This window comes from Athene noctua, chromosome Z (assembly GCF_965140245.1).
Source record: "Athene noctua chromosome Z, bAthNoc1.hap1.1, whole genome shotgun sequence".
NCBI classification, from domain to species: domain Eukaryota; kingdom Metazoa; phylum Chordata; class Aves; order Strigiformes; family Strigidae; genus Athene; species Athene noctua.
The window spans coordinates 24,111,185-24,137,150 of NC_134077.1; the positions used below are offsets into that span (position 1 = coordinate 24,111,185).

General features: G+C 35.5%; 1 protein-coding gene across 3 annotated transcripts in view; it reads left to right on the forward strand.

Annotated features, from left to right (window-relative positions):
- The window catches only part of CWC27 (CWC27 spliceosome associated cyclophilin), a 121,469-nt gene that overhangs the window by 75,126 nt on the left and 20,377 nt on the right, over positions 1-25,966 (forward strand). For 2 of the 3 annotated variants that reach the window (XM_074931302.1, XM_074931300.1), the window contains exons 11-13: positions 2,616-2,713; positions 19,141-19,250; positions 21,913-22,016. In XM_074931302.1, the coding sequence (XP_074787403.1) occupies positions 2,616-2,713; positions 19,141-19,250; positions 21,913-22,016 (312 nt within the window). Of the gene's footprint in view, positions 1-2,615; positions 2,720-19,140; positions 19,251-21,912; positions 22,017-25,966 lie in introns of all 3 variants that reach the window. The other variant, XM_074931303.1, reaches the window with a different exon arrangement.

Consider the following 25,966-nt stretch of genomic DNA (forward strand, 5'->3'; position numbering starts at 1 on the left):
CCAACTTGGTACTTCAGCAATTTCACTGAAACATTCTTCAGAAACTGTGGAGATAAAAGCTTAGCATTTTGGAGAATGAGCTACTTTTCAAAATATGATATTTAGGATGGAAATACTTTTTGGTTTTGTATGCAACATTGGCAATGCTATTTCTGAAAGAGAAAAAGCAATTGCATATTGTTTGTTTTCTACTTGTGCATTTTGGCCCTTCAAAATGGTGGTAAATAGGCAGGGGAGGAGATAACACATGCTCTGGAAGTACCTCTCTGTGTTGAAGGAGGGAGGACAGGTTCCAGGCTGCAGGAAGTGGCAAGAAGAAGAATAGAGAGCAGGAGCAAGAGGAGATCCTGCAGCCTAGTAGTTGGACAGAGAGAGCACCGAGACAAGCGTGGAGCAGACAGGGCTCTGCCTCTGTAGTAACAAAAACTTTCCAGGGACTGGAGGCAACTGCATAATTGACTAAAAACCAACGGCTATGTTATATGAAACCTGAGTGCAGATTTACTGTGTGCAAAGACCTATGCTTCAAAGATGTAGGGGCATGTACAGACTGATCTGTAGTCCCTTGTTTTGAATCTGCTGTACCTTATCAATTTGACATTTTCCTGTTTACAAAAAGTCAGTTATTTCTAGTTCTGTTCCAGTAAATCTGGCTTGTGAGTATAGCCTGGCTTTTCTATCAGTCTCTCCTTGTGTCTTCATCTTTAGCACGCAGGCTTTTTGGATTACCTTTCTCGTCTACGTAACTTCTGAAGTAAGCCTAGGAATAAAAAATGTAGAAAATGTGGAGTTTATAAGGAGCCAAGTATCAAAGTCCTTTACTGACCTAGTGCTAATCGTAGACAGAATTGAAAAAACATTTTAGAATTAGGCTCTCTAGGAGGAGCTTCTGTGTTCTGTACAAAAACCTCTTTCCACTGGGAGGAAAAAAGGGGCGGGGGGGAGGTGAGTAATTGTCACTAGTTAATTTGTTCTTCATTCCACAACAGCTTAACATAACTAAGAGTAAGCATGTCCCTCTTACAGGAAAACTTCTGATGTGCTAGGCTTTGTTACTCATAAGTGCCATTCATAACCCCCTCTTGCTGTGGTGTTGTCACGACATTCTAGCACTCTTAAGTATTTTAAATGTGTAACTTTTATTTACATGTGTGTTGTTCCTGCTGTACAACTTGTATAAGAAAATATTGCAGTATCCTTGATTAGTGTTGTAATGCAATTTACTTAGAATACTATCCCCAATTTATATAAAAGCAATGGAGCTACTTGGGTTAAAAATGTCTCTTTATCCTTTGCCTATGATTTTCTCCTCAGGATAGAAAAGTAGAACTGTACTCTTATGTTAAAGCTGGTGATCTGGCTTCTTCCATGCTGTTGAAAATTCAGACCTACTGCTGTAGGTGATAATTTGAATACCTTTACAGTGGCAGTCTTCTTTTTCTAGTGCTTTTCACAAGCTGTATGTGCATATGCACAAATGAAATTTAAGTTCCAAAGAAGTCATCACCCACGATTTCAAATCTTTGCTTAAAAAAGGCTGCTGTATTGTGAGTTAGGGTATTACAGGTGAGAACTGAGGTACAGAAATCAGCTGCGGCGAGCTTGTATGCCATGTTCCTGCACCGTAATAATTTTTGCTATTCATTGACTTTGAATACTAAATCAATCATAACTTAATTTTGCTTTGAAAAAAAGTGGGACATACAGATTCTAACACCAGAAAAACTTGAGGCAGTTATCAGTTATTTTCTACTGGTAACCATTAGACTGTCACAATTAGGCATGAGCTGAAGTTCAAGAAATTCCATTTAAACATACAAAAGAGCTTTTTTGCACTGAGGGAGGTCAAGCAGTGGCTGCCCAGAGAGATTGTGGAGTTTTGATTATCTTTGGATATTCAAAACCTGACTGGACAGTGCTCTCTGCAACGTACTCTGGCCCTTCTTTGAGCAGGAGAGCTGGACTGGCTGATCTGAAGTCCCCTTCAACCTGTGATTCTATGAAGACAGATATTTCATCTGATACTGGCACAATGACTTGCAAATTTTGCTTTCTTCTTCTTCATAGTGTTATCACCTGATTATTTTTTCGTAAAATTTGTAAAATGAAATTAATTTTCATATGCAATAATTTATGCTTACTTACATATCATGTCTTTGTCACTTAACAGCTGCATTGCCAGTCTGTCTAAGAAATCCAGGACGCTAAGATTTATTACTCAGTAAATGGAATTTCGTAATACATGTAACATCTATTTGTCAGTAGAATAGAATCTGTTTCAGATTCTCTTTGTGTGGTTCTTATGGTTAAATATTACAATGTTAAATTAAAAATACAAATGAGGGTTCTATGCTTTATTATTCACCTCCTTGACATATTTCTAATGGGGTCTTAAAATAAAACATCTGTTATATTCTTCTGTTTTCTCCACTAATGAAAATACAAACTTTCTTAGGTTCTGTTGATTTTTTAGCCATGTTCCTAGCATCAGTAAGTCAATACCTTCCCTTTGTTTATATCAGTGATTTATTACCCCTTAACTTTGATTCTGTTTATCCTGAGTGATTTAACATTCCCAGAAGATTAAATTCTTGTAAATACTTTCCTCTTTGCAGTGAGGAGCTACGGAAAGAAGTACGACAGCTGAAACGGGAACTGCTGGAAGCAAAGCAGAAAAAAGATGAAAGAGCTTTAAAACCCAAAGAAAAGGAAGGTAAGAGTATATTACAGCAGGTGTTGTGTAGATCTCCAGTTAATACTCCAGTTTTAAAGTTTTTTAGTAGGTCTGTGTTTCATGTGGATAGATGTGAACACTATATTGTTGAAATGGTGAGGGGGGGGGGGGGGGGGGTGTTTCCCAATAAAATTAGTCGTCCTTAAGAATGTATGTAAGGATGCCAATATATAAATCAATTGTACATGTAGCATTCATTCTTTCAAGCGAGGTAGTATTTGTCCTTCCAGATGTTCTTTAGTTACATCTGTGTAGTTGGGCAAGCTTCTGGATTTGAAATATTATGGCATAGGATTGAATTCTTTGGTGAGGATGTACCTGTTCTGACCTCTAACTTGGAAAGTCATCTTGACTTTTGGACTTGGAAAGGTACTTAAATGCAGATTATTAACTTTGAACTCAACTGACTTCAAAGTTTCATGCATCTTATGACACCCATGGAACACAAACTCAGAAAGTCAGTTCCATGTTTATTTTCTATAAACCTTAACAAAATGGGATCTTCATATACCCACTTCTTTGTCAGACAAATTTTGTATTCTATTTCTGAATGTGCATAATTTGCTAAATTTATACTAGGATATAAGGTGTGTGTTGTAGTGCAAGTGAATGTAACACCCTTTATTAGCTGATCTGAAAAAAAGAAAGACTGGCTTTTAAGCACTCTGAAGTTGCTAGTCACATTTCTGGAGTGGATTCTTTGTCCAGTTCTCAATACCATAAGAAATCTGGAAGAAAACATAAAATTATTCACTAAAACTTCCAGATGAAACACAATTTAGAAGAGTGGTAGAAAGTGTAAGGTGATTTTTAGAAAAACTCATTCATTCTCTTGAATAACAGGTAAGCTTGATCAACAACCAGTTTGGCGAAATAAAAAATACAGGAACTTGAACTTATATATGAAATCTGGCATGAAATTTTACAAAGTAGTGGCTCTGAAAAAGTTCTGGGAATCATGCTCAATCACTGAATGAATATAAGCTCTCATTGGCAAGGTAATGAATGCTGTCACTGGCCATGTGAATAAAGAACTGCAAGTAGAAGTATAGAAGAGGTAAAGGTAGTCCTTATGTCAATATATGATAAATGATTTTGAATAGTGTCGTGCATGGCAATTGTAATACTGTCACTTGAACATTATCCCTGTTCTGGTGCCAGTTAAGTCAGAGGACTTATTATGGAGTAATTTGAGGAAATCCACCTTTACAGTGATACATTAATAGTTGGACAATACTCACAGTTAGTACTGTGGGGTTTGAAGGATACCTTTTATTCAAGGAAAAGGAGCTTATATATACCAGTGTTGTTGGGGTTTTTTTACTTTCTTCAAAATCAGTAGCAGATAAGAGATAAACCTGTTGAAAATCTGCAGGTAACAGCTAATGGTGAAAATAATCTTGAAAAATCTTGGTTTTCCTTTTTGTGATTACAATCAGAGCATAAGAAAGGGTCTGTTTCAGTACATGTTGAGAAAGATATATGTCAGGAAAGAGCCTATTCAACAAGTTCTTAGAGTACTATCTAAAACTTCTGAAAAGAACCATGTTCCATAATTTAAGACAAAATTAAAATGATATTAAATGAGATGCGAATGGTGAAGGGCAAAATGTTTAATGAAAATACGGTAACAGGAGACAAATGAGCAAGAAGATGGTTGCCTTTGGCTAAGCAAATTGGGAATAAGCTTGAATGCTTGTTTCCATTCCGTCTTTAGCATAGTGGTCAACTTTGATCATATGGTTACATATGATCAGTGACATAGAAGGAAGCATTTTGTACAGAACAAGCAACTAGACTACTTTGATAAATTAGGTGAGTTAATATCATTTGAACTTGATGGCATTCACTGAAGCATAACAGGGAGTTGGCTAAAGCAGTCTCAGAAACTTTAACAAAACATTAACAAAATGCTTTAAGAGAATTGTTTGTAATCAAACTGGAAAGCGGGATTCTGGGAATCTGTTTATTGGCGATCTGGAGGAAACAACAGATTACCTTTGTTAAATTTGCAGACAACAAAAATATATGGGACAGGAAATAGGAAAATGAAAGAAAAATGCAAATTTACATGCTAAGGTTACATTTTCATTAGCAGTTGTTCGAGTGAAGAGCTGAGGGGATCACTCTTTTCCCTTCCACTAATCCATGGTGGAGCTTTTACTGATCTGGTTCACTTTAAGTTGGAAGAAATGTATTTTTTTTTCTTTTGTAGGATAGTTTTATGCTGGGTTGGTAGATTGAGTCAGTTAATTGAAGTTAAAAGCTAGGTCAAAGTAAAGAAAATATGTTTACCTTGGGACATCTCGGGGAAGAAAAGATTATTACAGTAAGTGGTTTGTATGTCTCTCACAAATTATGAGTTGCACAAACACAAGAGGTTAGATAGCATTTAGGCAACTTAAAATCTAGGAAACATAAGTAGAAAGCTGCGAGCAAACTGATAGTGCCATGCTGTTGAAGAAAACTAAAGTGGACACTCATAAAATGGACAGACTTGGTTTTCTTTTCAGCCTGAATCCTTTACCCAGTTTTGATGATTGCATTGGAAAAAAAGATAGGAGGCATCTTAAGGGAGTACAGAGGAGAGCAACAAAGGGGATTGATGATATGGAACATGTAGTATTTGAAACTTGTAAGAACTGGGGCTGTTCAGTTCAGAAAAGAGATGACTTTGTAAAAGGAGTGAAATGCTGGGGTTTCAACCCCAAGCCCCAAATTAAGGTTGACCTGTGGATGATTCCCACAGCCCTTCCCAAAGGGGGGTGAGTTTGCCTTTAGACTTCCTCCAGGGTGGTGCCGGCCTGGCAGACAGAGCCATTGGGTAAATGAGCCCCGGGTGTCTGCAGTAAGTAAACAAAGGTCCGGTGTCCCACTGAGGGATAAAAGCTGGGACCACTTGCAGGAAGGGGCAGTGTCTGTCTGTGAGGGGGATGCCCTGTGCAGAGTTCCCTGTTGGGGAAGGACCTCCCGCCTCCCTGGGACTGGGCTCCAGTCAGGTCTGGCCTTTGTAAACACAGGCTGTGTAGAGATTCAGTGTGTGGCTTCCTTGGTCTTATGTATTTGGTTGTTGACTTGGTTGTCTGCCGTCCCTTCTATGGGAGACTGCATGTCACCATTTATTCCATCCATTGTTGGTCGTGTGGTGTCGTTGTTGGGGTCAGTGGGATTGATGTCGATTATGTATAATCTGACTGACTTGTTTGTACCCCCAGCACTCACCCATGTACTGACCCTTTTGTATCAAATCCAATTTGGTTATTGGTTCCTCTTTATGCTGGCTGTGTCCTTTATGCTAGGCCTAATAACTGGCAAAACAAGGAGACATATTAATGATCATCAGGAATGTTAAAGACTACCATAGAGAGGAAATTTTTCTGTGTAATCCTTGTGGAGAAGACAGGAGATAATCTTTGCAGCTAAAGAGATTTAGGTTAAACGTTAGGAAAACTTCCTAAAGTGTTGGAATAGTTGACCTACAAAGTGAAACTTTTCAATAGCAGATTAGGCAAATACTTTTTAGGACTGATGCATAAAGGGTTGATCCTGCCTTGGGGGGTGGGGTGGGGGGGATGGGCACGGTTAGCTGTTCTGTTTTTCAGGATTCTGTGAAGCACAACTTAATCAAAAGAAATGTAAGATGTGGCCCAAAATAAGGTTTTGAATGGAAGGAGAAACTAAGAATCCTGTTAATGGTGATAGTAGTTAGGTGGAAGCATTACCAAAAGCATTATATTTACCATCACTGTTGAGTCTTTAAATCAAGCAGTTAAAATAAAGGCTTGGTTGTAGGTCTGCCAAAATAATTCAGTAAGGTGGTAGTCTCTTTACACTTCGCTTTCTCTTCAAATAACTTACTCTGGTTATCTAGTATGTTATTTTGTCTATACCCTGAAAAGAGAAAGTCAGTACTGACGGTTCCCTTTTTGAGAAAGTCTTGCATAAAGAAAGGTAATTCACCATATGATCAAAGGAATTAAAAAAATTTCTGGTGGTAGAGAATCTACCATTACAGAATCCGTACCCAAAGAATAAATGTAAAATACTTACTAAACATCATTAATATGGTCTTGAAGGAAAGGAAACTGTTCCTACATTTAACTAGAATGAACAGTTCTTAAAGGTGATGCCTGAAAGGCATATGGCTGATTTACTGTATGACTGGCATATAATTTGTATTATAAAGGATTCTGGATGAAATATAAGAACATCTTTAAGAAAGAGATGTGTTTTTGAGGCCAGAGATTTAAAAGTGATCAAAACTCCGTTGTGAAGTATTAGAATTTACTGAGCGTTACCACAAGGTCTTGTCATTAGACATTTAACTGAAAAATCATTAATGGTCCTCTGTCTAGCTGTGGATGCATGTTGACACTGGTAGCATAAAATAGCCATGAAGTTGTCATAAATACCATGTATTTTGACACCAGAATTTATGAAACCAATGTAACAATTTTTAAAATGTTGATCATTGAGGGAAAACATGTAAACAAAATATGTAGTTATGATCATGGTCTCATCTGTGAATAGCTGGTTTTGCCAAGAGGGATGGCCCTGTGGGATAACCACAAATAGTCTTTTGGAAAAGGTTTTGTTTATAAATAAGATTCGTAATCTCCTATTCCTGCTTCTAAGGGATTTCTGTGGTGACTAATGAAATCCATATATTAATACTTAGGTAGATAATAAAAGTTTACTTTTTTTGGTTTTCTTCATCCATGCTTTAATATTTTTTCTACTTCTAAATCCATTTCTAGATCTTAGTTTGGGTATTTTTTCAGAGTCAGTAGCAATCAAAGCAGGACAAGGTAGGGACTGAAGCTCAAGTAAATTTTTTTAATCTGTCCTTAAAAATTCAGGAGTTAGATTGTCTTTGCTAATTTATCAGCAGCTCTCTTGGCAGTATTGCCAACATTCACACTAAGAGGGAGGAACTGAGATTTTAAAACGTAGGGTGTCTTTTGCAGCATTTTACAGGTCACATTCTGTATGTCATTTGAAGTTTTATTTACTATTTTTAGTAAGTAGATCATTTAGTAAGGAAGTAGATTTATTTAGTAAATAAACTTACTGTCTAAATTTGTTTAGTAAGGATCAAGAATAACAATAGCACATTCTGTGCCTTGGTACACTGGGTCCACATTTGTGACATACAGGAAAAACTAAGATTCTAGAAATACATTTTTGAGTTTTCAGGGAAAAGGAAAAGGTTTGGGGTTTTTTTATTTAAAAGTAAATAAAATGTATCAGATACACTAGAATCCACGTAATGTTCTCAAACATTGACACTTGATGATTGAAAAACATGCTTAAATTGATAGTAATATTAAAATAATCAGGTGATGAAACTGTCATTTTCTTGTTGTCTGCCTTTGTCTTGACTTCAGCTAATATATTAAAAAAGTATTAAAATGCTGGCAGTATCAACTGGTACTTGCTAAATATCTCTTTCTTGTAATGCTTTCTTTCTGATTAGTTGCTATGATTTATTTAAATTTTGAAGTTAGTATGTGTTGTGAAGTTAGTTAAAGTTATGAAGTTAGTATGAAGTTTAAAATGGTCAGTTTTCGCTTCTAGATACTACCCACTGCATTTTAGAAATCATTCTCCATATGTCATTTACAAGCCTATCAATTTGTGGTCATTTGAATTGTACAAAACTTCTCTGTATGAAAAGAACAAGTACAGTTGCATGATATGTGTATTTGTGGTAAAGATGAAAGAATTTGCAGACTTCAAGAATACCTGCAGAAATTTTAATAGGAATTTTAAGTAAAACATTAAATGTGGGTGTAACCTTTTACCACAGACCAGATGTGCACTTTTAGATGAAGCCATGCTGGAAAATGCATTCTGGGAGCACACTGACGAGCTCCAACTGGTAGTCTAAAATAGACAGTGAGCATTATCAGGGCCTCAGCATGGCAGTTTTGCTCATGTTTCATGGTTTTGTTGGGTAATGTTGAAATAGCCAGAGTTTTCATGTCTTTTGAATTTCAGCCTTATAACTAGAGGTAACCCAAAGACATAAAGTGATCCAGAGCTAAGCGTCTAAATTTTAAAAATGTTTGTCTGTTTGCAGACAGACAATATGACAAAGCTTTTATTTCTGTCATAGTTCATATGGACCTGAAAGCAGTTTTCTGAAATTTCCCTTTTTCACTCTAGCCAGATAGTAATTTTTTTTTATCTAAAGTCTGTTGGAACATTTCAGTTCTGAAGCATCAGCTTTGAAGAAAATACAGATTAAAATTTAGTATATATGTTAGAAGGATTAAGTAGCAGCTTTTGACTGCTAACCTAATAATATTACTGTCTTGTAGTGATGTTGGAATAGTAATTGAAGAAGCATAACTTCATTAAGCCTCTAAACTTCCTTAATATTAATTGTGAAAATACTTATTTGTAAATATTTGTAAGTAGTCATAAAATTAGCATGATGATGTATCTTAAACTTCATTTTGGTCTGTGTAACATCAACTTCATATTGTACTTTATGGTTGCTGTGTTACCAAAACTGAAACAGGAGTCAGTATTTACACTGGATCTTAAGACTATTAGAAAAACATTTTTAGAAAACTGTGAATTTATTAATCATCAAGAAACAAAAGTAAATGTCACTAAATACTAGATTCTAGTACAGGAAGTACTAGACTGGGGGAGGAAAGAAAAAGAAAAATGTCACTGAATATAAATTGAGATTCATGTTGGGATGTTAAAAGATTATTTCCTTAGTATTAAGGACAAATAATTTCACTTACAAACATAAAATAAACTGGGAAAGCTATAATAGTGAAAGATATATCAGGTTTGTTCTAGTAAACTAACTGAATATGCCTTTACATTGTGATGTGGCTGTGATTGTATGGTCATTGATAAAAAGGCATTAACTGTAAAAGCACAGTTGTCTTGCTGCACTCGCTTCCAAGTACTATACCAGCAGAAAAGATGTTGAACAAATATTCAATCTGGATATAAATGGGGAGACAACACAACAACAACAACAAAAAAAAACCCAAAAAAACCCAACCCAAACAAACCCACCCCAAAACTAGCAGGAGACTATATGTACTGACTTATTAGGAGATACTTGAAGACATCTCTAATTCGGGTAGGGAGTGGGATGGAAGAGTGGAATCTTAAGTATGTAAAGATGGTCAGTGAAAGGAATGAAGGATATCTTTACTGTGAAACAGCCATTTACATCTGAAGAATAACAGAAGACACTCTAGAAACACTGTAGTTTTAATATAATGAAATCTAACAGTACTAAAACAGTGTTGTACCTGAGGAAGTAATTTTGTCCCCAAATTAAAAGCATTTATTATATCTCACTTAGTTCAGTCATTTTTTGTTTACTGGCCTGAATTAGTGTAATATAGCTGTCAACATGCAGTTTACCTATTCCACATTAGTTTAGATATAAGAAATTGCACATATTTAAAACAGACTACTATCAGGAAACTAATGTATATGTAGCAGGAGATTTTTCTGTTGTTCTCTGCCTATCCTCCTGGGGAATTGTGAGAGGCTGAAATGTCATATGACTGTCTCAAAGCTTGCTTGTGTCTGTGCAAACCTCCAAGAGAAGCTGCTGCGGCCTGTGAATTGGTCTGGAGAGTGTCTCCCAGAGAAGCGGGAGTGTGTTGAAGGACGCACCCCCCCACACTTCTTTGTGGTTGCATTGTCCGGACTCTTTAGACAAGCCTCAAAGGGGAGAGGTGTGCTGAGCTGGCCCCATCCTGGAGCCGTTTGTGGCTCCATTGTGTAGGCCAGACCCCATGCATGCGTTGCTAATGAACTGACAAGAGGCAAACCTTCCTGCCCTTGAAGCCAGATGCAACAAAACCTGTTGGACCAGAGAAAAAATAAACTAAAGCAAGCAGATATGATGATCAGCTGGTACGATGAACTTACAAAGGTAGCAGAAAATCTTTGTGCATCCACCATTGAAGCCAGATCATGTGCACCCACCACTGAAGAACTGAAGACTGAGGACCAACAGGACGCTGCTGGATCCATGGTGGTGAATATTCTTGCAGCCCTATCCCACATCCTTGCTTTATTTCTGTCTTTTCCTTCCATTCTGTCCTATTTCTACCCCTCTTCCCTTTATAATATTAAAAACTTGGTTTGGGTGTAGGACATTTGACCTCATGTGTCTTAATCTTGCTCTTGGGATCGTATCAAAACCTCCCCAACATTGGATCAGGACAGGTATGTGGAATGGAGAGTGAATTGTGTCATGGTGCAGGCACTTCCAAAGTGTCTACCTATGCTCTGAGCTGGCTGCATTAGGAAAAAAATCTAGTTCTGAAGCTATGTAACAGCATTGATATGATTCTGTTCTTGATTAATAAACACTGCATCTGAGCCAAAACTTGCAACTCTAGCAGGAGAAATTCACTGAAGACCACAGAGCTGTGAGAATAAGGCTTAAGTCATACTGGACTTTTTGTAGGGTCTGAGCTAATTCTAAGAGGACACTAATGAAGGGGTGGCAACACAAGACATCTATTTTACATCCATTGGCAGATCTTTATTAGTATTGGTATCACATTTAATATCACTACTTCAAATTGCTCGTTACATATTACACCTATGTTTTGCTAATTAAGGATACCAATTAAACTCAGACACCAGAGTGAAAGGAGTAGGCCTATTTTAATGATGATAACCAAATAATGCAATAGAGTAAAACATGCAGTAAGAAAAGGGAGAATAATGCACCTAAAGCAACAAATAGTAAAATACAGGGTAATGCATCAAATCTTTACTACACAAGAGAGAGAACAGAAATTAAGAAAAATACATCACCACTTGCATCCGTTACCATCATCCAGACCCGCAGTCTCTGGGCAGCCCCAGCTGCAGGGAGGGTTTGCAGAGCCTGTCCTGGCCAGGGGGAAATCCTACGCGGTGCGTCCATCCGTAGGTGAGGCTTCCAAAGCCCCTGTGAGCGGGTCCAGCCTTATATACCAGAGATCGGCAAGCCAGAAGAGCTGGCACCTTTGTTTTGAGCGGAAAATTTCTGGTTTCATTCTCCTGTTGGATTCCACCCAAAGCCTGGCCAGGGCTCAGAGAGGGGGAGACCAGGGGAGTTTCTAACAAGGCCAGACACTTGGCTTCTCAGCCTTGAACAAGGCTAAAGAAGGGAAGTTGGATACATTCTCTCCTCACTACTGGTTATATTTTGTCTAAGCTGCATCTTTCACTAGTGACCTTATATACTTGGTTAATGATTACAGACTAAGTTAGCAGCTTCGGCTTGGGGCCCGTTGCTCAGGCTTCAGTATTTTAAAGCTTTAGCACTTCTTACATCAGCATAAATGGGCTGTTGTAACTTAGTACAATACCTACTGGCACAATGGTTATTAGTTATAAAATATACAGGATTCATCTACAAGTCAACTCTGGCTTGGGCTGGTTGTCCAAGCCTTAGCACTTCACACCTATCTAACTATTCTCTGTATTCAGAGGTTAGAGTAATTAAGGAAGGTTGGGGGTGAAAATTTAAGTGTTTACATTGTTTCCAGAGGACAAAGTAAAAACCTAATTCCCTCTGTACATGTTCAGTTATAATCAGCCTTTCAATTTGTGAATAAGATTGTTGACCATGCCAGACTGCTGTCAAGACCTTACTCTAAGTAAGTTGGTTTTCTTCGATGTGATAATTGCTGTTCTGATGCCAGAAATTACACCAGATGCTACAATTTGAGTGCTGAATTGCTTCAGTAATTTGAAGTACTTAATAAAAATTTTTTTTAAAATACATTTTTCAAAGTTCTGTAGGGTTAATCTGTGAAATACTTCAGTGAATTTGCTTTGGACAAATACCATCTGTCCAGTTGTTGAACTATATGTTGTTTTTTAAATATCAATAGCATTTAACAAGTAGTATTTTAGTTGTTCTTGTTAGAGCATTTTTGTCAACTGCTAATCTGTGGATGGTGAAATTTAATTGTCACATGAGAAAACAGAAAAGCTACAAAATTTATCTGAGCAGAGAAACCTAACAATTAGTTTAAAAACCAACATTCAAGTGTAGGATTCTACTGAGGCATGAAGTATTTTCTACTTTGTTTTTAATTGTGGTATGGTAAGCAAATGGTTGAAGTGTTTAGAGAACTCAAAATCACAGAATCATTCCGGTTGGAAAAGACCCTTGGGATCATCGAGTCCGACCATCAGCCCGACTCTACAAAGTTCTCCCCTACACCATATCCCCCAGCATCTCACCTAAATGACCCTTAAACACATCCAGGGATGGTGACTCCACCACATCCCTGGGCAGCCTATTCCACTGTCTGACCAAAACCTAGCAAGGATGCCAATTTAAGAATATATTTTATTTCTGTTTTATTATTAAGTTTGGGTATTGTCAGTGTTATTTAAAGTCCTGTCTTACATCTAAAGATACTTTCTTGAAATCTGAGACTAACAGAATTATGCACCCTTGAGAACATCATGAAAACAACGAAATCCAAATTTTGGTCGTTTGGGAACTCTGCAGCATATATTAAGTATGAAGATTTTGCAGTATATAAATTAAAGCTGCATTGTATCAAAATATGCATCTTGAATTTGTCACTTCTGAAACTTTTTGTTTTCTTCCACCATTTTTTTTTCTCATTTAATCTCATAAAATAATACCCAGCATCCCTGTTCTGTTTCCTCCTTGCTAAAGTGAATGCTTTTTCTACTTGTCTCTCTGTCTCAGAACAAAAGAGGACAAAAAAGCCTCACTGTAAGCCAGCCCTAATTTTAGTAGTAATCTTAAGCATGTGCTGAAAATCAATTAACATTAGAAAATTAACCACATTTTAGGCGGGGACTGTGTCTGAAAGCTACCAAAGTTCAGAATAGATTCACTAGAAACTTCCACTGTTGTATATTAAAATTTACCCTGATTTAAAAGTCAGTGAGCTCTGCTCCTTCAAATAAATGTTTTGAAGCTCTAGGAGTTACTTCTAAGATTGTATTATTTGAGTTGGCTAAAAGAACTAATTAGTAAGTTTGTTCTAGAACTGTTGCTTTTTTCACTGTAGCAAACTGAAAATCCAGTAGTCGGTCCAACCCTGGAAGTTCATTCTGTAAGCAAATCTATTCAGTTATTCACAGTTGCTAAATATTTCCTGACTCTCACCTATCTTGTAAGCAAACCAGGGCTCTTCATGAACTTGGGCAGGCCAGAGGTGTAGTAGCAGTTACTAAATAGTAGTTAAAGATGCAAAAAAACCCTAGCGGTAGAATTAGTACTAAAAAAAATATACTGAAAAGTATGTTATAAATTCTTTCAAGCATAACATTATTTCTCATTGTATTTTCTGGTATATCGGGTTTTTTATACTACTTTACCCTAAATTAGTGGTTTTGTTTTCATATAGTATTTAATGCTGGAAGAAAAATTTTTCCTAGATTCTGGAAGAAGTATGTTGTCTATCTTAGATCTCATTTATAGAAAGTGACTCTATGTTCTCTTCTGTCACTTCTGATAGGAATTCCATTTAAATTCATTAAATATTAAAGTATATCAGAATTTCTTTCGTAATTCATAAGGGTTTTGTTTCTTTTGGAACAGAAATAGTTTTTCTTTTCAAGATTTGAGTATCATTAACTTTTTTAAAAGTACTGCATATCTCTCTAATTCCAGAAGAACGCAATAGAAGATGAATATAGATGAATAGCTAAAAATGGAATGTACTGCACAAATACAGGAATACTTTTTAGGCCTCTTATTTTAATGAACAGAAACATTCAGTCATAACTTCATTTCAAGCAAGGAGTTGTCCAGGGTTTTTCAGTTTTTTGTTGTCTGCTTTGGTATTTAGTCTACCTATACCATGAATTGCTTGAAATTTCTGTCCAGTAGGTCTTTCATCATATGAATTGTGTCATCTGAGTTTCTAAAGAATGCAGTTGAGATAGTGACAAAAGTTAATGGGGTCATCACATTAACAAACCCTGCTAAATAAACTGGGTTGCTTTTTAATACAGATGTCTTTGTACAGTCTCCTTATTTTACCTTGGTTTTGCATGAACTTGTTATTATATATGCAAAGTGCATTACAAGGGTTAATGAGATTAGTTTTGTGAAGTTCAGCATATCAGGAATGTTTTGTAATATAAGATACTTACGTCTATTTATGTAAAAATTTTCATGCTAGCTGTACCGTATCAAAGAAAATACATAAACCAGAATTCTTTCAATGATCCTTGTCAGTACTGAAGGCTTTTTTATAGACATTAAACCTTCAGAAACAGCATGTATTTTTTCTCTGTCACAATAGGTATTGTTTCTGCCTTTCTGAGGATTAGCATGTTTCTGGTAATACTTTCTGCAAACCAAGCTTCTTTTTTCATCAGATGTTTTATGTGCAGCTTCATTATCTTTTTCTTGAAAAGGAAACAAAATCTCTGGATTTTATACATATTCTGCCCCTTTATTACAAGGACAGTCATTATTACATGGTTTGTCAAGACTGATACAAATAACAAAATAATAAAGTTTGCACTGTGAAAAATTGTATGCATACTGTCAGAAGTACATTTGTCTCAGTGTACCTTACCTGTGCCACAGTTGATACACGCTAAGCCAAAGTTACCCCACCTGCAGTGCCAGAAATGAAGCCCAGTTATTAAAGCCAGTATGAATGTAAGCATAAGCAGCGATTGTACTTTTTTGATATATCACAGTCAGCAGGCCTAGAATTCATAATTCTTGGTTTTCATAAAGTAGAAGATAAAATTCAGTTGCCATTTCCAAAATAGAGTATGACTGATGCAACTTCTGTTGAGTATGCTACTAAATGTATCAGATTCTATAGGAATTAAACTTAAAACTATCAAGCTTTCTCTTCTGCTCCACTTCCTATTTAGGAGTTGATCGAAACCTATCCAGACTGCCATTCAGTTCAGCTCAACACCCTTGGATCAAGTTCTTATGTCTTTGTTATGGTTCTGCAATTTTGTAGTTCAAAACTGACATCATTTGAACTGTTCCTGATTTAAGTGTAAGCAAAATAAATCCTTCTGTATTTTTTTTTAAATCAATCCCTTCCTTTCTGGTTTAAAGACTTCTGAATCTCCTTAGTTTCAGGCTGTCATTGGAAACCATGTCTCAAAAACAGTTTTAGGTTAGATTACTAGCAATCAGGTTGGCATCTGTTACTCCTTAAAGGAATATTTCAGGATAGAAGAATCTATCTGAAAGAAAATTAATTATTTAAATGCTAAATTTTTTGTCACAGTAAGATGAAGGATCTCTTGGCAGTAGCTCAAGCTAGCTGAGGTAAGTAGCAATATACTTGGAAATTCTGTTAAGAATAGGGTGAAGTGTATTTTCAATAAGGAAGGTTGTCTTCTTTTTTTCCTCACCTTCCTTACTGATAGAATACACACAACTTGTTCAAACTAAGGTAAAATTCTTTGCCTGATGCTATTTATACTTTGCGATGAGATGGGTCTAGGGCACAAGTATGCAAGATCCCTGTAATTTATATTCTATCCTGCAATACTTAAAGCATTCAATTTTTATTTCACTGCTGTACATCCATGTCATGTTTCATTCATGTTTGTCTGAATAAATCCCCTCAGATTAAGGACTTTGGAGCTCAGATATTTTAATACCAATGTAATGATCTTTATACTTTTTCTAGATTGGCTAGCTGGACCTCAGTTTGTCAAGCTTGATGTGAAGGTCAAGTCCATCATACAGTGCTGTGGTTCCTCTTTTTGCCAACTCTATTGCAAAAGATTTGGAGGGGTTTTGGGATGCTGACTGAGAGATATGAAGTAGTAGCCAGCAATCTATTTTTACATTTTAAAAGAGTTTTTACATTTTTAAAAGGTTTCTTCCCACCAACTCTCTTCCAGATGTTTTTTTTTGCTTGCTAGTTACATGAGTTTATTCATGCAGACATGAAATAATTTTAATCAAATAATTTCTTCTTATCAAAACTGAATATTTTATTTTAAAAAGTAGACACTATTTGTGGTTTTGAAATTATTGGAGTTTTCAAATGTTTTAAAATGTGTTAGAAACCCACTAACTTAGGGGCTCTTGAAAATCCTTCCAGTTGTATTACTTGCTTTTAAAGTGAAGTGAGTAATAGGTTGTAAGACCTCGTGGAGAAATACAAGCATGTATTTAAGTCATTTTAATGAAAGGTGCAGAAATGTGATGCATACAAGTGCATAACTGTTTTCGTTGACTCGCTCTGAAGTTAGTTCAGGTGGCTCTGATTATCTTTTGTCTGACTTATGAAAAGGCTTTCCTGGGAGGCAGAGAGAATGAAGTTGAGGATTAGAAAAATTCTGACAGGCAAAGCCTCAAGAAAACAATAATCTCAAGAGAAGGCTTAAACTGAAATTTAAATTATTTGCATTAACATTAAGTGACAACCATATGAGTGTGCTAAAAGTACACAAACACACAACTGCAGGGGAATTTAACCTATTTGTATGAGAATTATATTTGAGCTGCACTAGATTAAACTAAAATCTTAGTCAAAGGACATGTATGACTAAGGATCACATGTTCTTTAATTCAATGTATGTATATTGAAGTTTGTATCACAGGTTTAAATGTTTGTGGCCAGCTTGAGACTGGCATTTTCATCAGTTTTTAAGAACACTCTTCTCAGTTCCTTTGCTTGCCATAGATGGGTAATTATCACTGGGTAAATGGGATTAATTTCAAAGCACGCCTTTAGGTCAATGTCACCTGAAAGATTGCTTTCTATAAGGAAGTGGTTTTGTAGTTCAAGTTATTTCTGTAGAGGCTAAACGTTAGTAAAACAAGGCAGTATGTTGCTTCTACACAGCCAACAAGTTTGATGGGATACATGCATTCATGCAAAAGCTGGTGTTTTGCCTTCACAAGGGGTTAGTCTTGAATTAAGAATGGGGGGTTTTATTAGCAGAAGAAACTGAGGTAATAGGGAAAAAGATGGAGCTGACCCACTATGATTTGTACTTCCATACTGTACTTCATTATTCAGTTCATCTGATATTATGCTGCATGAGTTTTTATGGCAGATCTGATGTCATTCATTCAGCTGTTTAATCATCCCTAAATGTCTGTGTATATGCATTTATCTTTTTTGGTCATTCTAGAGGATGGCTTTTTCTTTATGTTGCTGGTACCTGTAATACTCTGTCTTCATTGTATCCAACATGACAACTATAAAACAGGAAAAAAACAGCTCTGAATGGTATTATGTAGGTTTGATTTTTTCCCCTGGTATTCTTTAAATACATGCATGTAATGTGTATATCAGGATTAAAAGGAAATATGATATTTTGTTTAAACATATAAACAAATATTTTATATGTAGATATACAAATTTATTTTCTCTTGTTATGAAATACTATGTTTATAAACTTTATAGAAAACTTTAGATGAAAGAGAAATTTAGTTTGAGATCAGAAATTTTCTCTGTCTAGCTGTCAGCAGACATCTAAAAAAAACCAGTACAGGGTTTGATTTAAATTCACAGTTCATCAGGCTATATATCCTGAAATTTCTTGAAACAATTTCCTCTATAAATATTCTTTGTTCATCATTTGCAGTGGACATCTGGAGGTTATATTCTTCTGTTCTGTATCAGGAATAACAATCCTGTAAATAAATTTCAAGTATACTAAATCAATATGTGAAATGTCTTAATGCTATTCAAGAGGAATAAAATGTGAAAGCATAGTGTTGATCAATTTTGAAACTGACTTTTTCTCCTGTTAGATTGTTAATTTGTCATGGCAGTGGATATTCTGCAGAGAAGAAACTCTTAAAAAAATACATAAGAGAGTAGCTATTGACTAGTCCAGATAGTACTTTTTTTATTAGAGTTTTTTTCCTGATTGACAAGATGGACTCTGTTTAAAGTAAAAATGTTATGGGATTTTTTCCCTATTACAAGATCAAAGAATTGATTTGTGGCTACTTCAGCCTACAAAACAGGAAGACTGTGAATTTGTCTCTAGGCGGTATTTGTTTATATTTGTCTACTGTCTAACAAATAGTCACAGAAAATTAATACACGTAATAGTTCAGCTACTCCAAGAAAGATCTTTGGGAATTAAGGTAAACTTGTTAAAGGAATTTCAACAATTTTCATTTCTCGTCTTAACATGAGAGTTTTTATTTCCATTACCCTGCTTTCCCTGGCTCCATAGTAAAATAAAATGGAATCAAAAATTTTTTAACTCATCATCTGCCCACTAAATGTTAAGTTTTTCATTTCAGCAAGTAGCAAATCATTCTACTTCCTGAGAAAGCAGTAGAACTGAAACATTTTATGGACGTGTTTTGCTTAGTATTTGAGAAATCACAAGTGAGCTCCAAAATGATACTAAATCATAAAACCAAATTCAATTTGTTTAATCGAGTATGTTTCCTTATTCAGAGGAAGAAGCTGCTCCAAACAGTGTTGTTGAAGAATACCTTCAGGAGAAGAGAAAATACGAAGACAAGCGGAAGCAGCAGCCAAAGAAAGGGGTGTCTCGTGAAGATCAGGTAATAGTTTGATAACCAGAGGAAAAAAATCTGAGAAAAAGTTCTGAAAATGTTTCTCTTCATTTGTGTTAAAGTTTTGAAATCCATTATGTTTCTTTTTTCCATTAAAAGAATCTTATTTGTATAAGTGAGTATGTACTCCTTGATGCCCTATTTTGATTACCCAGGCAGACAGGTAGGTGAAATTTCAGTGTGTATATGAAAGTGCTACCAGTTTAGTCAGTAAAATCATCCAAAAGGAAATGCTACCCATATACAAGAGTTTGCATTTCTATACACTGCTTTCCTTGGTTCTGCATCTTGCCATAAAATAACATTGGGCAGAAGTTTTCATACTTGGCCTCTGTCCAGACTGGGTTTTTTAACACTTTAAATTATGTTTAAAAGAGATTAAATTCATCCATACCTACTGCTATTGTGAAATGAACAGAAATAGTTTTTAACTGTACTGTAAAGTAAAACCATTTTAAATATAATGAAAATTATTTTTCAAAATGAGTATGTATGTAGCCATTAGTATGCAAATATGAACAAAGTAAAGTTTTACATAAATGTTTTTTCTAAAATAGGAAAGTTTGAATCTGTTAAATATATGAAACTGCATGTGAAGGGGAAGTACCATTAACTTAAAATCTGTACAGTACATCAAATACATTGGTTTATAAGTGCATGCCAATTCAGCTACGAAGATGTTCATATTCAACTGTTGAAACTAGAAGAGATTGGAAACTTGAGGGTTAGTAACTTCAAAACAGAGGTTGGCAAACCTTTATACATGCAGCAAGCTGATTTAGCTCTAAACTAAGGAGTTTATGGAAACTGTACGATCAAAAGCCCCTTAACTTTGAATCGGAGAGTACGAAAGCTCTGTTGGCGATGTGGATCAAGGGACTTAAAACCACTTCTGGTTAATTTCTATGAGCCCTATCCTGGACATCACAGGAAAATGAGATGAGATTACAAGGATGTATGTTTTAGTAGATCTTAATTTTTATTTATGTAACCCTGCTGGGAACTATTCAACAATAATTAATCAAGTTCTTTATAATGCATTTCACTTGTGGAGAGCCTCTTCTAGCCTTGCATCCCTCCTATCTGGTGTTATAGACTAATACCATTTTCCATCCTCAAGAGTTAAAGAGGTGGAAAGGTATGTGTCTCCTTACAATACTAGATATTGGAAGTCCTAACCTTATAATTCTACAGGGCAATTTATAAAGTTATTTGATTCACAGTACGGCATCTAATCACTCACTGCAAAAGTGCCTACTAAGATATTTTGAAATTATTTCTATCACTGGGTCTGTTCACAAGAATGCTGGCACAAGACACAAGGAATGTGGCTTTGGTTGGTCACAATTTAATGTAAAAAAGGGTTAGTTTATTTTCTTTTGACGGCCTAGGCAAAGATTTGCTGTCTCAGACCTTGCAAGTATGGGGTTTGTTTGCAGTAGTATGAAAAGCTATAGAACTTCAATCATTTGCAGGTCCAGATATCTTTAAAATTTTCCTCTTCCCCATCTTAAACAGAACACTGAACAGAAAATAAGGAAAATAAATGCAAAAAGAACCTCCAAAACCTGCCTTTGGCAGAACTAAAGTATGTTTGTGAAAGAATTCAAAAGCCAGGAAACTCCTAAAGTTAAGATTGCTCCCAGAAGGAAATTTGATTCCAGTGAACACTCCTGGTATTTCCTATTTCTGTTTTCTATTCTTGTTTATATTCTTTTAAATTTGAAAAACTTGACCAAACAAAGCTAAACAGCCATACAGAGGTGTTTTACAACATAGGTGGCCAACCTATAACCTACAGATCAAATGTAGCCTGCCATTTAAATTTAGTCAAGTGCTTATTCCCTGATGCTTTCCTTTTCAGGAATGTCTCAAATATCGGCAAGAAATAAGCTGTGGGCTGCGCAAATTACTCTTACAGTCTGCCCTTTTTTTGAAGAGTCCTCTCTTTATCACGAGGCTCAGTCATCTAATTCTTGTATAATTAAAATCTCATTCCAGGTGATGAGAAACAAGAGCTGCAGTACGATCTTCAGGTGTCACCTCTGGAGAATAAAATACCAAATATAAATCAGTATGAGCTTAATGTATGCAGCACAAGAACCTGTATCTACAATTAGTTAAGCTGGTTCAATGTTTTTGAGTCAAAACCTTCGAATTTTTTTCAATGTTAGTACATAATTTAAAAGGTCAGCAAAGTCAAGTATATAAATATCAAACAAACTGGGTCTTCAAAGCTTGAATGATCTGTAATTTATATAATGGATTGCTTTGTGAGAAGAAAATAGCAGGTACAAACAGTAAAATTTGTTCTCAGCAGTCAGTGTTGTTTAGTCAGCTGTTCTATTCTGTAAGTAGCCACAAGTTTTTGTTCCTTAAATATGCATTTGGAATTCACTAGATGGCCAGACTCACACCTGTGGGGCACCATCCACACTTCCTCTTGCTGTCTTAACATTGCTTGCCCCTTGCTTTTCTCTCGATGGGTGCTCTCAATGCACTCTTGCCCTCTCGGGTCTCCCCTGCCCCTGACTGCCTCTTTCTCTCTCACTTGTTCCATTTTTCAAAATAATAGTTTAAAGAAGTTTTATATACCTGTTCTATGTATAAATATATATTAACTTCTCTAAAACCATGTATTTAATTTCAGACACTGGCACTGTTGGACCAATTTAAATCAAAGTTAACCCAGGCAATTGAAGAAACTCCTGAAAATGAGGTTTCTGAACCTGAAGTAGATAATGACGAAGGATGGTGAGTCTTTTGGATTTGGATTTCTGTGTTTACTGCTGGAAATCATACTGCACTAAGATAGTCTCACTGTTAAATGTAAATTTAATGAATAGCAGAAACACCAAATCTGAGGACAGCTGCTACAGCAGGAGTCATCTGAAATGTACTGCTTTATCACTCTGGAAAATAACGCTGGAGAGTAGAAGACATTTTGCTTTGCGTAGTTGTATGGCCTACTAAAAGTGTATTCAGTGTGTATATCTGAAGTGTAGGGTGACCCCAAAGTAGCACTGGAATTGATAAAGCACTGCAGAAGTTACGACCTCAGTGTCTCCCAGTCAAGGAAGCAACTTGTACGGTGTTGTCTTGTGTTCATCTTCCACCCAAAGAAAATCCATCGTAGGTAGGGGAGCGGATGAAAATCAGTATGATTCGAAGTGTGATCCTGAAGTCCTAGACTGCAAGCTGTTAGATGATAATAATCGCATAAAATGACTAGGAAAAAAAGAAAAAAAAAATCATAACAAAAATGTTTTGTTAGGACAGATCATTTTCATAAGGCAGGCAATATAGCTGATCTAATAAAATGGGCTGTTTCTGCCTACAACTTTTTCCTTAGTTGTGTGCATAAGTCATCACAGCTACAGCAAAACTACCACTGAAATAGAAACATTAACAAGTTCTTGAAAGGCAAGTGTTTTAAGACAACCAATATTTCTGTATATCATATAACTTAAAATTATTAAGCAAAAATGTCAGGTGTACCCTTATAATCTTCCTAAAGGCTCCCAGTAGGATACCTGTCTTCCCCAAAGTCTCCAAACTAGCACCAGTAAGTTACTAGACAGGAAAGAAATTGAATTACAATAGGAAAATAAATAAAATGTATGAAAATATACACTGGACACCCTTTTTAAATAGAAAATAAATGGTGTAACTAAATGTGCTTAAAGTATCCTGCATCTGTTTTGAGAGAACTCAGACAAAACTGTAAATAAGCATGTTAATGAAGTTATTGTCAGATGAAAAGACAGGTAGCATTGGTAGGAAATGCAGACTGTCTAAATAACTTAAATATTTTTACTGTCATTCTACAAAAAGATATGAATACTGAAGTGAGAAAAGACAGAAAAAGTAAGGTTGTGATTGAAGATAATATATAGAAAGAAAAATGTTTTTTCCATCACATTTTTTCCATATATTGATAAATTAGATTCTTCAGCTATCTGTTACACATCAAGTTACAGTAAGCTGTATTATAAAAATTTTTATTTCTTTATATATTGAATCAGAATATGTTAAGACTATTTGAATATACACTCCATAAAAATTGAAAAAAAAATATCATAGACCATGAAAGGGAAGCTGAATTGCAAATTCTGAGATCAGTTATGTTGATGAGACTAAAATTTTAGATCGTTCTTAGACACTTTCTTTTTTGTATGATACACACAATGAATCATTGCATATATTTTAATTTAGTAAGATAAAGCTACACATGTTCTACAAGTTTACCTTCAGACCTTCTCACTCAAAAGTGAAAACTGAATCAAGCTGACACCTCACAAGGAAGATTCTAGGATTTGCAAAAACCTTTTGCAAAAAAGTTTATAAAACACCATTTTTATATAAGTAGTGTGTAATGAGTGCATTGATTTTTTTCAGTGTTTCTTTGTGGGCATTAATGTAGTCTGCTTTTGTCTTAACAGATACCCAAGTGTTACAAAGTAGGCTATTAAAAATCCTGTCATTCAAATCAATAGCAACTCAAATATTTTGCTTTTTATTGTATTGATTATATTCTATATTTAATTCTTCTTTTGCAAGGAAGAACTGAGCATTTCTCACAGCCCCTCTGTCTGTGTGTGTCTCATTATTTATTTATCAGACCTAAGAAGAACGGAACATGATATTTTAAAATATAAATGCAAGTTAGGTTTCTGAAGTGTTTTTCTTTCTACTTTTAATGTTAATTCCATTATCTGGAAATATAACCTTGCTTTTTTTACTTATGTTCTTTGGCTGTTTTAACAGATAAATCAAAACACAAACATCTTGGTTTTGGAGTAATGTTTTTGACACAATAGAGAAAATCATTTCCTAAATCTTTCCCCTTTCAGGATAACTCTTGTTAATAACTTAGTCTTATTTTAAAAGTTTTCTCCTGTCACTATCTGTTTGCTTTTTCAAACCACATACTCTTCCTTCATTCCTTTTCCTAGCTCAGGCTCTTTGAGGATGAAGGATAACATACAGCATAAATTTTGAGATCCTTGAATTTAAGTGATATTTTGATTTCCTTCTGAGCTACCACTATGCTTCTGAGTTCTCCAAGAATTCTAGAACAGACTATTTCAGTTGGAAGTGGCTGACAGCAATCATCTAGTCCAACTGCCTGACCAATTCACGGCTGCCCAAGCATGTTAATAAGGACATCGTCCAAATGCCTCTTAAACACTGTCAGACCTCCTTTATGCAGCCTTTCCATGAGTCTGAAGCACTGGTCTTCATGTCTGGTATTTTCTTGTCACAGTAGTATAACCAGACTTCTATGAAGTCCAGAAGTCCAATCACTATCTTTCCTATTCCTTTTTGAGTAACTACTGACATCTAATTGGCAGTAATCCTTTTTTCTGCAAGTAAAAGGATTGCAATTTCAGGTTATGAACTTGTGTTTTTGTTCAGAAAAATATTACATTCAGAATTGCACTAAAATGAAGACTTAGAAAAATATGAAACTACATAATAGACTACTAATTAACATCATGTTATTAATTTTACAGCGCAGTAGATGTGCATGTTAACTTTACAGACAGATGAGACAGTATTTACAATAATATACTTTGAAGCTAAATAAATTGTAAAAGGTACATGTTACACAAATTGGCTATAAACACATACAACATTAACAAATCAGTAAAGTCTAAAAGCTATTCATGATTGTTAGAATCACTTGGAAAGTTAAATTTCTTATGGGATCAGGGTTTACTTTTCAGTGTCTTTGTGGTGGAATATTTGAGATAACTATAGTGACTTTACAGTTTTAAATTCTTTCTTAAGAATCTACTCCTCAGAAGACAATAATTCTACCTTATTTGATGTTTATTAAATATAATTAGTGTATGGCAAATGCCTATATGATGTGCACAACTTGTGTGATTCCTCCAGGCCGTTTTGTAGGTCATGGCTGCTGTTTTTATGGGAAGTGAAAGCTTGCCAGTATGCTTTGCTCTACTGTCAGGGTGTGTTATCTGAGGTAAAATGATTGCTTCTAAGACATTTTTATGTGTCCACATGAGTGGCCACACATTGAGGTATAATTTTCATTTTCTGTCAAGACAGAAACCATTACCAATTCGTTATGTTTTCTTTTATTTGGCAAACTTCTCTCTGCATATTTGGCTGAGCTGCTGTATTGGCATGGAGCATAGCAGACGTTTGGGCACTTTTCAGCAGCATTCTACTTTTTATGCAAAAAAAAAGAAGAAATATGACGCTATTGTAAATAGTGTGTTTGATAATTATTACCAGATTTTACTGTCTAAGAAGGCATCTGAGGAAGTGTTGTGAAGAAAGCTGAAGAGAAATGCATAATACTGTTTTAACATGAAATACCAGAATCTTTGCTGAGACATTCTATTGCAAATTCTACTGCTGTGTGAGAACAGTTATATGTATCTGTCTGCAGCAATCAAAATCCAATTTCCCCTACAGAATTCAAAAGTATCAAAATAAACTTAGTATGTACTGCCAGAAAGGATACTCATAACAATAAAAATGTCTGCAAAGAAGTAGATGGACACATTTTTACAGCATCTCGGTACCTAAGGAAGACATGCTTGATCCTAGTTCTTCCAGGCACAAGCATTATTGTCCCTGTGGTTCCATGTGGAGAATTATTGCTTATGCTTTTCTTTCAATGATTTGTCAGATGTCTTCAGTACTATTTGGTCATTAGTTATTTATTTGTT